The 17,576-nt window shown below is 36.5% G+C and overlaps 1 protein-coding gene across 1 annotated transcript in view; it reads left to right on the plus strand.

Moving 5' to 3' along the window:
- LOC149084186 (uncharacterized) overlaps positions 1 to 17,576 on the plus strand; it is a 248,694-nt gene that overhangs the window by 158,613 nt on the left and 72,505 nt on the right. Inside the window, exons 2-3 of the mRNA XM_089234531.1 lie at positions 8,955 to 9,160; positions 10,015 to 10,150. Coding sequence (XP_089090657.1) covers positions 8,955 to 9,160; positions 10,015 to 10,150 — 342 coding nt within the window. The remainder of the gene's footprint in view (positions 1 to 8,954; positions 9,161 to 10,014; positions 10,151 to 17,576) is intronic.

The following is a 17,576-nucleotide window of genomic DNA, read 5'->3' on the forward strand; positions in this document are numbered from 1 at the left end:
AATCCGACTGGATTCTTGTATTCGTTCCGGGGAAAAACACAGCCATTCCAAGAGATTCTTTGAAGCTGATCAGCAAAAAATGTAGAGATGAAAGAAAGTCTTTATCGATGAGATGTATATACACATATATATTTTTTTGTTATTTTATGTATTTTTCTTGTTTCTCGCCTCGAGGGTGGCTCTTTTTTGTTTGGTTTGCCCAACAAACACTTATACAGTATCTCATTACTGATGTGTATCTTGTATAATTCCGTTCTTGTTGAATGATTCATATCCATTCATTGTTTTATCAGGTTTGATGCCATTTTTTTCCTTCTCATTCCCTTGATAATGAATTTTCACACCGATTTCTATCACCTTTTCTTTAGCATTCCGATGACGGATTCTTTTTGTTATTAAGTTTTCTACTTACCACTATTGATCACAAATTTGCCGGATGAATTTTATTTTTCTGTTACAATTTGTCATTACTATCAGTAGTTTTTTTTTTTTTTTTTTTTTTTTTCAATTCATACAGCTCTAACTAAAGGTTTTTCCCTAATGTGAACGAGATATAGTGTTTTTCTTTGATTTTTGCGTCTCTGAACACGAATGCGAGTTCACAGAGTTTTTTTTTTTTCTCAGAAAATAGGGAACAATGTGTCACCACACTAACATTGGACAAAAAATACAGTCGTCGTCACTTATTAAAATCACTGATAATGTTATCATTCGGGTATTGTTATCATTTTTTTTCCGAAGATCAAAATGAACCAATATCTTAACATGGGAAAAAATTCGTTTTTCTTTTGTTATCAGGACTTCGAATAATGTTATCCGTTATTATTATTATTTTTTTTTTTTTGGCGATAATTTGTTTTCCGCGCGAATTCTGAAATTTAGGTTTGAGTAAACTTATTTTTTTCCTGTCAGCTATTGTTATCAGGCTGCAAGATTATGTAGGAAGCTATAAGGGACTCTCCTCTTTTCCAAAAATCTCCGTACTCCGTAATTGGTACATAGTATTCGATGTCATCTATGTGCGTGTGATAATAGCAATGACCTTCCAATAGGGAAGGAAAATGTATGACGAAAAACCTTTTCCTTCAGTTCTTGATCAGTTTTTTTTTCAGTTGAACACATTCAATCCCCCCCCCTCCTCCAAGAGACTTACTCAAAGCGCTATGAAATTTATTGTACATTAAAAAAATGTAAGTGATTATACAAATGAGATGCTCATTCTAACGCCTAACAATGGTTGAATAAGAAAAATGCAGGATTTTAGATCAAAGGAAAAGTAGACGTCCTGTTTTAGAATTAAAAAAAGCAAAACGGGATGAAAGAAAAACAGAGTTTACGTTTTACTAACACCCGTTTAGCATACTTGTCATTTTACTAAACGGGATGTATGGTCACCGTACTTGGAAACGAGATTTTTTTCGGATATGATAATCACACAATTCAGTTTTTGTTACCAGAAACCCCGATTCCCGATATGATCATATTAAGCGGAGTGGACTGTATTCGAGTGTGGCTATGACATAATCAGGAAAGGACCTCCAGTAATTCGCTCACCTGGTTTCTAAACCACGAAATTGTGTTATACTTTCTCTTCTTCCGTCGGAATTATTTCTAGGCACACGCGCACTTTTAGGTTGTGTGATTTGAGATTATTATTATTCTGTAAAGAAACATGCATTATTCTTCTCCCTTTGTTGTTAATATATAGAAAGAAAAATTAAGCTGAAATGCATAAACAATATGTAAATTGATATTTATATACCGTTTTCGCTTGAATGATATTGAATAAGTTTGTTTTTACATGAAAATGAAGGTTATTTATTTGGAGTATTAAGTTCTTAGCTGCCTTTGTATTTCTTTGGCTATCCGGAATATTATGGGAGACTTAAAACGTTACTCGAAACATTTGATCAATGGGTCGATGTTTATCTTGGCAAACGCGAGAGTTTAATATTATTAAGGAATCTAAATCATCTCGAATAATTCAGTTGTCTAGGGGATATATAAAATTCCATAACACAGTGTGGGTAAACTTGTATTATGTTTCGTTGAATATTGGCACCGACGGGCTCTTTTGTAAAAATTTTGTTTGAAGATTCATGAACATAGATATTTCATCCAAACATTTCATCGTATTTACTTAAAATGGAACAATGAGCACTTTTAAGCTTCTAAAATATTTTAAGTAAATTTTTAATTCTTGTTAAAAAATGTTGCAAATGGTACATAGTTATCGAAACATTGATGCGTCTGTGATTGTTTAAACTGTTTCAAGAATGTATTTTCTAAAATCTCTGGAGACGATGAATAGTTTTTGGAGATAGCCTGCAGGTAGTTTCGATATAGATGCTTCGAAATGCCAAATATTGACCAGAAACTTGCTGTTGATACAGGTTCGTGCTTAGACAGTTGCAGCAACGAACACCCGGCCGAAATAGTTTCAATATTTGAGAGCATAAATGTCTCGCACGTTTGTAAATGAGCCATTTTCTCTCTAATATAGCAATGTGATAAATATATGTATACATATTTTCATTAATTTCTCGTTATAACAATATTTCCATCACGATACGATGGACTTCCCTGCTGATTATACGAATAACAGATTACTGGATGCAAAGCGATGATTCCTTCGGAAAAAAGCCATATTCCTGTGTGGGGGGAATCGAATCGCCACCCTCTCACTGTCCAGGCAAATGCTCTACCATTGAGCTACAGCCTCGCTTCCCGGTTCAGCCCAAGGTACATATTGTGCAATGGTTAGAAGATATTTGTCTTCGGCAGCTTAATAGTAAAGCACTGGCCCAGACAGGGATGAGAGGTTGGTGGCTCGATTCCCCCATTGAAGAATACTACATTTCTTTCTGAAATTAGCTTCGTTTTGTATCCAGTCGCCTTTACTTCGAATATTTTTATTATCGTAATTTATCCAGAACTACTTCAAGAATGTGGCGTTCTATGCAATAACACTTCGAAAATGAATTCTTTATCTAACAATACTTCAATAACGAAACTCTATGAAGCAATACTTCAATAACGAAACTCTATGAAGCAATACTTCAATAACGAAACTCTATGAAGCAATACTTCAATAACGAAACTCTATGAAGCAATACTTCAATAACGAAACTCTATGAAGCAATACTTCAATAACGAAACTCTATGAAGCAATACTTCAATAACGAAACTCTATGAAGCAATACTTCAATAACGAAACTCTATGAAGCAATACTTCAATAACGAAACTCTATGAAGCAATACTTCAATAACGAAACTCTATGCACCAATACTTTAATAACGAAACTCTATGCAAAAAATACTTCAAGAATGAAGCTCTATGCAAAAAATACTTCAAGAATGAAGCTCTTTTCTCAACAATACTTTAAGAATGAAGCTCTTTTCTCAACAATACTTCAAGAATGAAGCTCTTTTCTCAACAATACTTCAGAAATGAAGTACTTTATACAACTCCGAGAACGAAGTTTCTTACTCAGCAATACTTCAAAGAACAAAATTTCAATACAAGAATACTTCAGTAATGGAGCTCTTTATGCAAAAAATACCTCAAGAATGTAGCTCTCTGTACAACAATACTTCGAGAATGTAGATATATACGATAAGACATCAACAACGAAGCACTTTAGGCAAAAAAAAATTTAGGAATGCAGCTTTTTATGTCACAATACTTCAAGAATAAGTCTTTACTTAATAATGTGTCAGAAATGAAGCACTAAGCAACAATACCCGGAGAACAAAACTTTGAAATGAGAAATTTTATTCAATAATATTTCATATGAAATTCTTTATAGAACAATTCTTCAAGAATGTAGCTTTTTATGCAACAATACTTTAAGAATGTAGCTTTTTATGCAACAATACTTTAAGAATGTAGCTTTTTATGCAACAATACTTTAAGAATGTAGCTTTTTATGCAACAATACTTTAAGAATGTAGCTTTTTATGCAACAATACTTTAAGAATGTAGCTTTTTATGCAACAATACTTTAAGAATGAAAAGTGATTTATTAATGAATGAAAGAAAACAAACCTAGCTGCAAGGATAGAATCAATTACATTTAAATTTATTCTGTATTTTATCAAGGAGTAATTCAGTTCTCACATGTCTCGCAGAAAGTATTGGGCATAAACGGTCCGCAAACAGAAAAGTTTGTGCACATACCATCTAAATCAATTTAAATAAATCCATTCATATAGATGCAAACATTTAATGCTGGTAATAAAAAATTTACTCCGGAAAAATGGATTCCCATCTGATCCCGTTCCCAAATCACAACATTTCTCTTTTAACTATTTTGTTTTCCCCATAACACAACACGAGGATCACTTTCTTCTCGGAAACAAACAAAAAAAAACAATTTTTGCGTGTCAGTGATATCGTGTCACCGATGAAAATTGGATAAACGATACCACGGATATATGATCCGCCGTTCGCTCATCCCCGACTGTCAATGAGAATATGGTTTCTTGACACGCTACCGATGTTCCTGTATGCATATGTTTTGCGCAACATATTTCCACCTTATTGGTTTATTATTATGATTTTTTTTTTGTTTCGCTCGCCGTATATATAGAACAAAACAACATTAATCATATCAATACACGCAATATCATGCGGAAAAATGTTAATTTTTTTTTTACTTCCAGAGGAAAATACGTTTTTGTTTAGATACACATGGAATTGGTGTATAATTATTATTTTTTTCCATGTCTATTAATTAGATGTTATGTGGTTTGTTTGTTAATTCTTCTCGATGCTTCATTATTTCATGCGATGCAATTACTAATGGATTCCGGTTTTGTAGTAAAAAGCAGTTGCCAACAAAAATCGTGTTTGTAGTTTATTTTTCTGGTTAAATTAATGAATAGGTGCCATGTAATTTCTATGTGCAATGTAAGTATGGGAAGTATTTCATCATTGTTTCATTGATTTTTTTTATCCTAACCTATGTTTAACAGAAACTGCATTGATGATCAATTTATCGTTTCTTTCGATAGTATGGAGCTTATCGTGAGAGAAAAATAATCCACTATATGTATATTGTTTTGAAACGTCTAATACACCAAACACCAACTCTGGCCCTATCGCTATATTGCAATTTAATGGCATTAATGCATTGGAAACGGAAGCACTATCTATCGGTGGTCGCCTCAAGCTCGTTAGGGAAAATATCTTAACGATATCCTCCCTCGGGTTGGAACTTGGGACCGTGACAGCAACCTTCACGGAGGCATCCGAGCATCTTACTACACCAATATAAATACATTTTACATTCTGTCAAAGATATACTTTAGGTATTTTTTGGGGAATTACATTTTGACGTTCAGTACTCATCATTTTCCTCTCGATCGGTGATTTTGCAGAAATTTTAGCGATAGTTGGCAAACTTCAGTTGCCTTTTAAAAATTTTTACGGCTGCAACAGGCAACTTTGCTCTACTTCGGCTGTCAAATATGACTTAACTTGCCTTTGCAAATTTTTCAGGCTGAATGAACGCCGGAACTCTGCCGCCAGACTTATTCTGTTGCCTCTATCTGTTTCAGCCCAGAATCGTGCCAGAGTCTAGAAGTCTTTAGTGGGCGAGGACCTCGTTAAGCTATTTTTCTTTTGTTTTTTTTTGGATGCAATTGTCAATTTTACTTACCTTGGGCAATTTCTTCCGCTGTAAATGGCAACGTTACTCGCCTTAGACAATTTTTGTTGACAATATACTGTATTTTAATGTAGGAAATATGGCTATTTTCTAGGTATTTATCATGGTGTGTATGTTGATACTTCTCAATCGGACAAAAATATAATCAGAACTAAAAATGAAGGAGAGAAATAAACTGCGGACCGGCACAAAAATAAATGAATGCGGACATGAAAAAAAAATGAATTTCCGGTAATAATAAAAAATGAATAAATTGGAGTAATAATTTCCGGATCAGCAGAAAATATTCTGGAGTAAAATTAAAGAGGAGAAAAAAAGTTCGGACCTACAAAAAGAAGCGCATCATCACCCAGCATCGCTCTACGCCACCCGAAACGATTCCCTGAGGATGTAAAAACGCTATCAGCCTTGAGTGCAAGAGAACCTAAACTTGGCGACGTGACAGCGTTATTTTATTAGCGTAATAATTCATGTTAATAAAAAGTAGTCTATTAAATAGTATAAGTATTATGTAATATGAGTATTGTATAAATAATTATATCATAATGTTAATGATCCGTATTGAATAATTCTAATTATTAAGCGTCAGAAACCAATAATTCTGTTATGGTAAATTCACAAAAAACTTTTACTGTGCGTAGTAAAATAATTAGCAAATTAATTGGTTAATTGATAAATGATAATTTTTGTTATTTAATTAGCGTCAGGAACGAGAGAGTTCATGACCGTTAATTAATTCATTAGTTAATTATTACAAAAATTAAATAAATACGATTACCAATTAATTGCACTTACAAAATAATTAATAATCGTAAGAGAAATCAATACGCTAATGATCGTTAATTGATTTATTAGAGACGAGGTCTGACTTGCTAACTACGAAATAAAAATGTCCCCAAGCATTTTTCGGGGTTCACCAACTCGCCTAGTTAATAATACCCCCAGAAATTATTTATTTATTTACAATACAATATTGTTGGCCTTTTAGGCCTATACAAGAGAATGCAGTTGAATTTGACATAGATGTTGTTTGATATTGTGCAAAAAACTAATGATAGTGTGAAGAGTCGACAATAGAGTTGGGGAGTTTGTTCCTTTTACCAATGGTATGAGGAAAGAAGCTGTATTTAAAGCAGTCCGTAGAAGCGGAGAATAGGTTTCATTTTATGGGGAATGGTCGAGTCTTTCGGAAATGGAGGATGGTTTGGCTAGTAAATACCAGAAGTATCAAAGTTGAGATGACCATGGAAAGTCTTATATAGCAGGGTTAGTAGAGAAATACTTTAAGACGAAAAGTGGACAAACTTGAATGAGGAAAGCTAGAGGTGTAGGGATCCCAGATTTCACCGGTGTTTTACCGGTATTCGGGCTTTTCCCGTGACATAAGATTGCACATTTCTGAATTGATCTCGAGTCTCCCCTCCCCAACGGCATTAAAGTTGAACTAAAGCAGTCCTCTAGCTTGTCTGTCTCACTTTTTTGTAGATGTTCCCTGACTTTACTGAATATTTTCCCGACGGAAAACGGATTAGTCATTTTCGTGGGTGGTGAATGTTATAAAGCCGAGCTCTCTCTCTCTCTCTCTGAAACGGCAGCACCTGCGTGTTATGTGTGTGACTCACAGATACGCGGTCCTTGCCACAGCATCAGCAGCGGACAAACACATAACGAAAGGCCCATTAGGAGCCCATCACATCATTTCATGTCATCGATTGTCACTCTTGGACCGCGGCGTGTGACATTTTGTTGCTGGTTTTACTGTTATTATTCTTCTTTCCGCTGGGCACTCGAAACGCGATCAGCAGCACAAGGGGAAAGTTAAGTCCTTATCTAAAATTCAGTTCCCAGCACGAGCGCGGGGAATTTCAAGGATACGGACGAACGGAATCCTAGTCTAGTCGTCACAACGTAACATCTTTCATGCACGTATGATCGAGTAAATGACGATGCGGGCATCCACCGCCATCATGATGATGACGGCGATTATTATTCTCTTCAACCCCCCCCCCCCCAAATTTTTTTTCCTATCGAATTCCACAATGAAACGAAACCACGTGGGATTTGGGATCACAGCAGTTAAAAGAATAAGTGCTGTTCGAAACAGCTGTTTAATGTTTGAACGAATCATGATTCATATTACACTGAACAAATGCTCTAATGAAATGATCATTGGCATACAGTGTTAAAAATTAGGAACCGCTGATCGTTGATTAGTGGGGATTTTTCTATGCTATGCAATTCAAATACATTAGGAATTCGATTTTTTTTTTGATAGAGCATCATGTCATACAAACACCTGATGAAGAGGACAAAAACATGATGTGTGTCTATAATGAAAAGATCGAAAGCATGTTATTTCCTGTGATGACCAGACAGAAACATAATTAGTGCCTATAACTTACAAGAGTGAAAATATGTTATGCATTATAATGAACACACAGAGAAGGCATGCCGTGTGTTTGTTAATCCGCCAAAACTTAACACAGATGGCACATGATGTCAAACTTCGTTATTCCCCTGTTATTTGTTTTTTGATATATACGTTTTTCTTCAAATTTCATTCAAAAATATCCATCGGAAGAAAAGTACGATTTCTGTCTGTCGGAATCACACTAGAAACGTGTGTCTACAAAGACTGAAAAAAAAAGGCTGCGTATCTGAGGATCAGATTGGTAACATGCTGTTAGTATTTGACTATCAGATTGGAAACATGTGTATCTACAAGGATTAGGCTGAAAGCATGATGCGTGTTCAAAAGGATCAGAGAGAAAAAAAATTGTGTGATTTTAGATTGAGAAGAGTGTAAACACATGTTAGGTGTATAGACAAGAATGTAAACGTACTAAGAATTTCGACAAGAGTGCAAACATGTTATGAGTCTAGACAAGAGTAAACATGCTATCAGCATGTTGAACAGAAGACACGGTAGAACAGAGAAAACACGCTATGTACTTATAAAAACAAATAATTTTGAAATAAGATCTTGATGACATTCGAGACACAGACATCGATTAAAAATACCTACACTTAAATTTTATTTTTTGATTCGATATGTCTTTCTCATAATTTGATTAGCCACGTGTTTCTCTATTCAAGTTAATTAATTTGTAATCTAATTTTTCAACTACCCTGCTGAGGGGTATTAAGAATCACATGGAAAATTATCACTCTATTTTTACATGCTCAGTTGTTAACACGGAAACATCGATAAGATCATTTTAAAATAAATTTTCGTCAAATTTTTATTGCTGGAGTTCTAATCCGTTTCGTCTTTTTTCCCAGGTTATTTTTGTCTCAGGATAACGAGGCTCGACATCCCGGCTGCCGTGATCAGAGGAGAACCAGCTTGGCTGAACTGTACCTACGACTTGGAGAAAGATGAGCTCTATTCAGTCAAATGGTACAAGAATAACGTCGAGTTTTACAGGTTTCTGCCGAGTGATGAACCAAACGGACAAAAATACGATTTGCAAGGAGTTTACGTTGACGTAAGAGCCTATCCTATTTTCCTTCTTGAAAGAAGTATCAATCGGTAAACTAAGCAATATGCTACGCTCATGCTCAAAAGTTAAGCAACAAAGTGATAATTCCCAAGTGATGATCTTGACGGAAATTGTTATTGCGCCCGCATCGACCATAATGTCTTCACTAGAAGTTCGGAGACGGTAGTGCACTACCGAGATGATCTCCTGCATCGTATACCATATACTCTTCTTTCTGCCACGGACCTAATGTCATGTTTATATGGAGGATAATGCAAAAGTCAACACAGTTTGTGTTTTCGAGTATTACGTTCAGTCTGAAAGGCTGACTCGTATGGAATAGCCACCCATTTCTTTTGAATTAAACCCAATAGAGAATATATTAGGTATTCATGGAAAATATTGAACTGCTCTCCTTGATCCTTTCCATAGCCTCGGTGAGCTGCGAACAAGTGTTGCGTTTAAATGTACCCCGACACCGCAAAACGTCATCGATAAACCTATTATTGGTATCAAATCGACCTAGTGTAGCCTGCGTATCCATCATAAGTGATTATATCTCATATTGGTCAACCATCTCCATTGAGCATTTCGTGGCTCAATATATGGCTGTTTCTTTCTACGCCAGCTTTTGGAGATTTGGATTATCTATTTTCTTTGTTATTTCGCCAGAGATTGTACTTTGCTTAGCCGTATGATCTGGGTAAACACCAACAAAAACTAATTAAATAATTTGCTTTAATATCTATTTTTGATATTTTTGCTTAACGTTCGAGCATTAGTGTACTAGCATATTTCAGGCTCCAACTTAGTTTTCACACGTGAATCTATTAAATATTCTTCCATCCTTTATTACCCAGCTGTCTCGATCCACAAGAGGCAACGTTTACCTCCAGCGTACTGACTTGAATACGGAAGGAACATACCGATGTGAAGTATCTGCAGAAGCTCCATCGTTTCAAACTGTACGAGAAGAGAAAGATATACGAGCATACGGTGAGTTTGCTCACACGGTGAGCTTTAGAGATTTCTACTGGTCACAAATGATCTGTGAGCGAAATTAACAAGAAACTGTGAGTGATATAGTTAGTTGGTGATTGCTGATTTTGAGGACGTTAAATGTCTAACGACAATGTAGGTAATATGGAGAAGTGGAAATAGTTTGTCAAATAATAAGGATATAAAAAGGAAAGCTAACGGAAGAAAAATATCGGAACAACCCAGATTCCTGAAAAATGTTAAATACACTTTCCATTGAGGAAAAATATGAGCACTATATAGCTCTAATCACTCTTACATTCCTGAGCTAGAAATAAACTTCCATTTCCATTCTTCGTACAGGCTCACAACAGGGCTGCTAAATTGCAAAGTGACCGATTGCATGATTTTTAGTAACGTTTATCGGTGAACCGAAATACTGTAAGTAGGCGAGACCTAATATATATATATATAATTAAGTTCCAAACATAAAGATAGTTTTAAAATGACGCGTAAATTTTTTGAGGATTCATACAGGACCCATGAATGGATCTCATTGACTCGTCTGACCCGAAACGCTGCAGGACAGTACTAGAAAAGACACGAGATACACAAATGAGACACGATAAAATCCGTGGTCAGAATTTTTTTTTATACAAAATATTTTTTCCTCAATGTACATGTTGCATGTAAAAAAATCAAATAGGAAACAAATACTCAAATGACATTATCAGTGATACGAGGCGCAAACCACACCTTCTAGAGATAGAAGGCCTCCGCACGGGTTGCCAATTTCGCCTGATTGTCAATCGACAGCCTTGCAAGTTTGCCACATTTTTAACCACACGATCCTATTTAGTTTATTCTTATTACGGTGCAGTCTTCCTTATCATAACTACCGCACGGTGATTGGATGTGGGGCATAGAAATCGCCAATCGTGCCCGATCGTTTCTTTTCTGCACAACGATGATATTAGCACGTGCAGCGAAATTTTTTTGCCCTGAATACTCTGAGTGAGGAATGGACTATTTGAGTGACGTCACGGGCAGCGTGCCGAGATCATCTATCTCTAGTAGGTGCTGCTCAAACCGACGTTGCATTGACTACCGGTCACGATCAAATAAACATGGAGTTTCAAACATAGAGGCAGAGGCACCAGAAAATTGCGTCATGGTATTGCAAAAGAAACATTGGTGAACAGTTATTCATATATTATTCATTACGTTTATTTTCCCCGGTAAATAATTTAAGTAGTGTTTCTATGATGGAAAATATCGTTGGGTCCAAAATAGTGAATTTTCAGTAAATTTGACCTCAGTAAATTTTCATCTGTGCTGATGGGAAGAGCGAAAGCAGAGAAACGAAACTAACTTCTCTGTGATCTCGTGTTTATTTTGAGTTGTAGTTCGTGCATAGTGTATAAGTAAATTCTTATTCTGTAAATGCATCTTTGACGTTTTGTATTAGTATCTTCGTGTTATCACTGATTATGATGACTTGAATAGAAATAATGCGTAACGATATCTAGGCCAGGGTGGGAAAGCTTGAATTAAGAACCACAAATCCATATTTTGGAGCGATAATAAACAGTGACATTTATGATTCCCGACGAGAGTTTTTGTTGTGTGATTATGATTCGAGAAACTTCCACTACCCTTTTTTGATAACCACCAAGTATGACGGGACCTATTATATGATACTGATTTTAAGACCGCTTGTGTATTATGTATAATTGCTAAATAAAATTTTCAAATATTAAATAACAGAATTTCCATAAATATTTGTGTTTGGGTAGATTTGAATAACATGTCTTCCAGAAAATTCGCACGTTCGACATAACTATTAGGAAAATTTTCCGCTTTCTTCCACTCTCGGTGGGACAACTAGGAACCAAACTCATGAATTGTTCCACTGTTCTTATAAACGCTGGCGAGGAAAGTCGAGAGATCAATTCCAGAGTGGGCAGTATCACCCAATATAGCCTCTAGGAACAAAGTAGAAAAATAATAAAGTAAAAAGGATCCTGGAGTTAGTGGTCCGGATGCAAAGAGAAAGAGAGAGGGAGGGAAAAGCTTTCTATTCAAACTTGTATGCGTTCAAGAAAGGATAAGCCCCGAGAGAAATGCAAAGAACCTTGAGAAAGCTTACAAGTTTTATTGTTTACCAAATAAAAATTGATGGTCTATGAGGGCTCGAGCTGAAATTCCATAAACTCTACCGAGATGGAGCGAAAGCGTGTTTTCCCGGGAAGAGCCAGAGAAAGGAAGAAACAAGCAGTACACAGAAAGTACATACTTGAGGGACAAAATAAAAGAGTTGAGCACAAATATATATATATATATATATATATATATATATACGTATACACAAACGTGCATACAAGGGCAAAAAAGGAAGATGCAGGAAGAACCACCAAGAGAAGACTTTCGGGATAATGCTTACCGTGTCGGTGTACTGATTTGTTGGCTTCTGTATTGGAAGTGGGGAGAGAGGAAAATAAAGCAAAATATACTTGTAGAAAGAAGTTTCTGCCAGCCATGCTTTTCTCCAGAAAACTTCAAAGCCACTCCTTATAAAAGAATACGCTTTTTTCCCTTTTTTTTATCGGGAAAAAAAAATTAAGATTTTTTTTCTCTCAAGGAAGAGAAAGATGCGGTACACATAGGTACTCTGTTTTCGATATTTCGTCCCGGACTTTATTTCTTGGATGCTTGTTTTGGTTACTTCTTTAGTAGTGGGCCTTCTTCACTGATTTTTTGTTCTGCTCCGGTGGATGCAACTCCAAACCTATGTACGTCGATATCTGGGGGAGCCCTAAATCAGAAAAGTTTAACAACCTCACGGACCCTCTGCACCGAAGCAATAAAGGGTCATGGGCTATTTGCAAAATAATACTCAATATACAGGGTGGAAGTACCACATTTTTATTTCTTGGATGAAGGTGCTGGTTACTTCTTTAGTTGTGTGTCTTCTTCCCCCACTGTTTTTTCTTCTGCTTCGGTAGGGACAACTCCAAACATACATACGTCGGTATCTGAGGGTCCTTAATCAAAAAGTTTAACAGGACACTTTGCGCCGAAGAAAAATGTTAATTTTAGGAAAAGAATATTTCCAATAAATCTCGTTTGGCTAACACTTTACAAATCTGTTGGTAATATTGTCACTATAGTGGGGGCGAAGGTAACAAACACGTAATGAAAAGATTAGCACCACTCTACACCAAGAGGGGGGGGAAAGCTCAAATCGTGAAAGAAAATAACTGAACTTGGCATCTACGTGGGCTGAATATTTCAGCTCATTTTCAATTAGCGACAGCCCACTGCAAGGGTTTTTTGCTTTTTTTTTTTTTTTTTCCGTTGGAAACTGACTCGTCACAAAATATCAAAACGTTATAAGTACCTTAATAATTATTCAATCCTTAAAGTAAAAAACACATTTCAAATGTTTGTAGTTTCTTCAAAATGTAATTTGATTGATCTTATGAGCATTTATATATATATGAACTCTTTTTTGAATGGTAAATTACGATATAATTATGATTATTTACAAGCGTGTCAGGATGATACGAGTACGATACGGTATTTTTGCGCAGCTGTTTTTAATTACTTAGATTTACTTAGTTTAAAATTGAATGTGAAATTGGTTTGCTGGTAAATTAGTTATGTAGCAGTCACTCCAAAAAAAGCATCGATAACTAAGTTGAAAACTTACTATATTCTAATTCTACTTTCTTTAGTACTAACTCTATACGTACAAAATAACTTAAATCTCCATTGAAATTTCCATTTTTGGCGATTTATACTGCCCTCTAGTCTTCATTCCGTTCTACACTCATGTCCATAAATTAAGGATAATTCAGAATCACACGGAAATCGAAATCTAAAGTAAAAATTTCACCTGTAGAATTATCACACATATCTGCAAGAATGATATTCAAATTTCAGGAAGCCACAAGATGACGCCGATAGTACGTCACAATGACGAGAGTGTAAGAGTGGGGTATATAAGGAATGGTGGCAAAGAAGTAAAATTGTCCACAAGACTTCTGTAAGGCGCTCAGTTCCATAAGCGAATAGTTATGAGACAGAGGACGTATGTGGATGATTTTTTACGTGGTAGAATTATCGGCCGCCTGGAATGTGGGCTTACTCAGATGGAAGTATCCTAGGAACTTGGAATTGCCCAAAGTGTCATCTCTAGGCTTTGGCAACGATTCCAAGATACCGGAAATGTCAGTAGACGTTACAGTATAGGTCGCCCCCGAGTTACAACGCCGAATGAAGACCGGTATTTGGCAGTAACTGCCAAAAGAAGCAGACGGAGCACAGCATCCGACCTGTCTCGTCAGCTATCTGCAGCCAAGGGTATCACAGTTTCAAGGCAAATCGTGTACAGACGTTTGAGAGATATTGGTCTATATGCTCGCAGGCTTGCCAGACGTGTTCCGCTCACTGCAACTCACTGTCGGCAGCGATTAACCTGGAGTAGAGAACATGCAATGTGGACATCGTCACAGTGGGCTTGTGTGATGTTTTCCGACGAGTCCAAGTTTAGCTTGCAGTCTGATTCACGTCGGACTTTCATATGGAGAACGCCAGGTACCCGTTACCATCAAGACATTGAACGACACCGTTACGGTGGTGCAGCATTGCTCGTTTGGGGTGGAATTATACTGGGTTCCAGAACAGATCTGCATGTTCGCAACGGAACCATGAAAACCCAAATTTATCGGGACATCATTCTTGAACAACATGTACGTTTGTTTAGGGGTGCCATGGGCGCAGAGTTTGTGTTTATGGCTGACAACGCCCATTTTCACCGAGCAAACATCGTAAACGAATGCCTTGAATCTGAGGATATAACCCGTATGGAATGGCCAGCATTCTCACCTGACTTGAAGCCGATAGAGCATGTGTGGGACATGCTTGGCCGGCGAGTTGCAGCCCGTCAACCACCTCCTACATGTGTACCGGAACTTCGGAGAGCATTGCTTGCTGAGTGGAGTGGTCTTCCCCAAGATCATATCGATAATTTGATACTCAGCATGCCTAGGCGTTGTACGGACTGCATTTCATCGCATGGGAGACATACAATGTATTAACCATCATACCAACCATGTAATATTAAGTTTTTGTAAAGGAGATATTTTTTACAATTGCTCCAAGGAGCAAAAATCGTAGTTTTTAGGAATGATATCATACATACACCATCGTTTTTGTTCTTTATCTTTTCTTTAATAAATGGGCTTTATGAGTAAGTAACGTTTGTTTTGTTTCTGAACCTTTATTTGTCGGAGCTGGTATTATCCTTAATTTATGGACATGAGTGTAATATTGGCGTAAATAATCGAGTGTAGCATCCAAAAGATTAAACGATCGTGAATGGAGCATTATTTTACACGAACATCTGGATTCCATTTCGAATATCACAGTGAAATAAGATTTTTGGGTACTCGTAGTTCGGGGCATCCAAGTTGGTCATGTCGCTATGAAATAAGGAAATAAACCAGTTTGGGTGTGCGGTTAGTATTAGGTGACGGTGCTGAGTTGTCATACTAGGTTGTTTTATTGAAGTTTCACCTGGTTCAAAGGAAGATCCGTATGCTTCATTGTCTGTGTATGCATGAATACAATTTTCATTATATTCGCTGAACGAATCAAGGAGGTTACTGATTCTATTTGATCATTTTTGTCGCACCACGGTCATTTTGTGCACACGAAGGCTAATTTTTTTTAGACCGGGACCTACAATTTATTGCCGATTCCGAACGGCAGGCTTGTTTTTTTGTTAATACTCATTGGGAGGTTGGTGTGCTAACCCCACGATGGGGAAAACCCTGCGGTAGCTATTTTTTCTGCGGTCATGTTGCCGTTTTCGTTTTACCCCTGTTATAAGAAACTTTTTTGATAAGGACGAACTGGGTGACAAATTTAGAGCCCAAGAGGTGAACAAACTTCTGCCAGCGGGTCATATGCAGTCCTCCAAGAAATTCCATACGGCCCGCGAAAAGTGTACTGGCAGGAAAGTATCAACACTCAGAGACAACGCGATAAATACATATCTAGCATGACAATATTCCCTTTATAAAAATACAAGAAATTGGGGTCCATAATGGCATTACCAATGACAGAAAAACAACGTTATCAAACGTATTTGGGTTTCCAATTACACTAGGAAAAGTTGTCAAAATCAATTATAGTTGTCAAAAGCAATTACAGGTATTAATTACAGCCAAAAAAGTTGTCAAAGGCAAGTAAAGGTGTCAATCGAAGCCAAAAAAAAAAAAAATTGTCCAAGGGAAGTAAAATTGCAAAATGCTGCCAAAACAATTATGAGAGCCAAGTGAAGTTTACAGTTGCACCCAAAAAATAAGTTTTCAAAAAGCAAGTAGATTTGTCATATACAGACAGAAATGTCAAAGCAAATAAATTTGCCAATGACAGACGAAAAAATTTTTCGGCGTTCGTTGAACTAATTTTAGTAGGTTTTTTGATGATAGTTAGATTTTCCACTTCACCAATCTCTCAGAGTCTGAAGATCACCCATTAAATACAGAGATATCCTGTAGATAGAGACAATGTCATCTTATAGGACTTGTCATGAAATTGTCACCAAAATCTGTATCCACCAATTCTGAATTTTCTTCGAATTTCTACTTCGACAAACACTGATTTCAGTGATGTATTGCGAACAAATGGCTAAATTTCCCTTGAATCAAAACATAGATACGGTTTATTATAGGCTATTTCGAAAGCTGGTAGAATGGACAAGTATTTCTTTAGTTTGATCTATAGTAGCTAGAAGGGTATTTGCGGAATTGTCGATTAAATATATTGGTGACTATTATACTTTAAACTTTGCAAATCTTTCAGCGCTTGCTGCTCGCCATTAAATTCAAATAATTCTATGAAATTGATGTCACTTTTTAGGATTTTTCCATCCCTTTCCAAATCTGTGCTTAGTTTGAGTATAGGTTTCTCAGATCTCCCCGTTAAAAAGTCTCGCCACAGAGAGCATTAGTCCTACAAACAGTACAAATATTCAGTCACTACACATCACTCACTTCACTTCTGAGATATAGATGGCAGCACTGAAAACCATACACAACACTAGACACGCACTCAAACTGTTAGGTACACACATTATACTTCCGGCACAACTCACTAGGTAGTAAATTGCCTATGACGATAGACCTGAGTTGTGCTCGGTTTGAAAAAGAAAACCGGTTTCTCAGATACAAATCTGAGTATTTTCAGACCTGAAGCATTTCTTTTCCATAATAGATTATCCACCATAACTCGAAAATGGTTCAAAATAGATCAGGGTTGATAGATATACCCAAGAAGAAAATGAAATACCCTATCTCCCCTTTCTTTCGTTTGGCAGAACATGTCAAGTTCACACTTTATACGAATTGCAGGCGCGAGTGGCAAAAATACCGAA

This window comes from Pholcus phalangioides, unplaced genomic scaffold (assembly GCF_987345545.1).
Source record: "Pholcus phalangioides strain wild (caught in Gottingen) unplaced genomic scaffold, Ppha-v1.0 ptg000008l_1, whole genome shotgun sequence".
NCBI lineage: Eukaryota > Metazoa > Arthropoda > Arachnida > Araneae > Pholcidae > Pholcus > Pholcus phalangioides.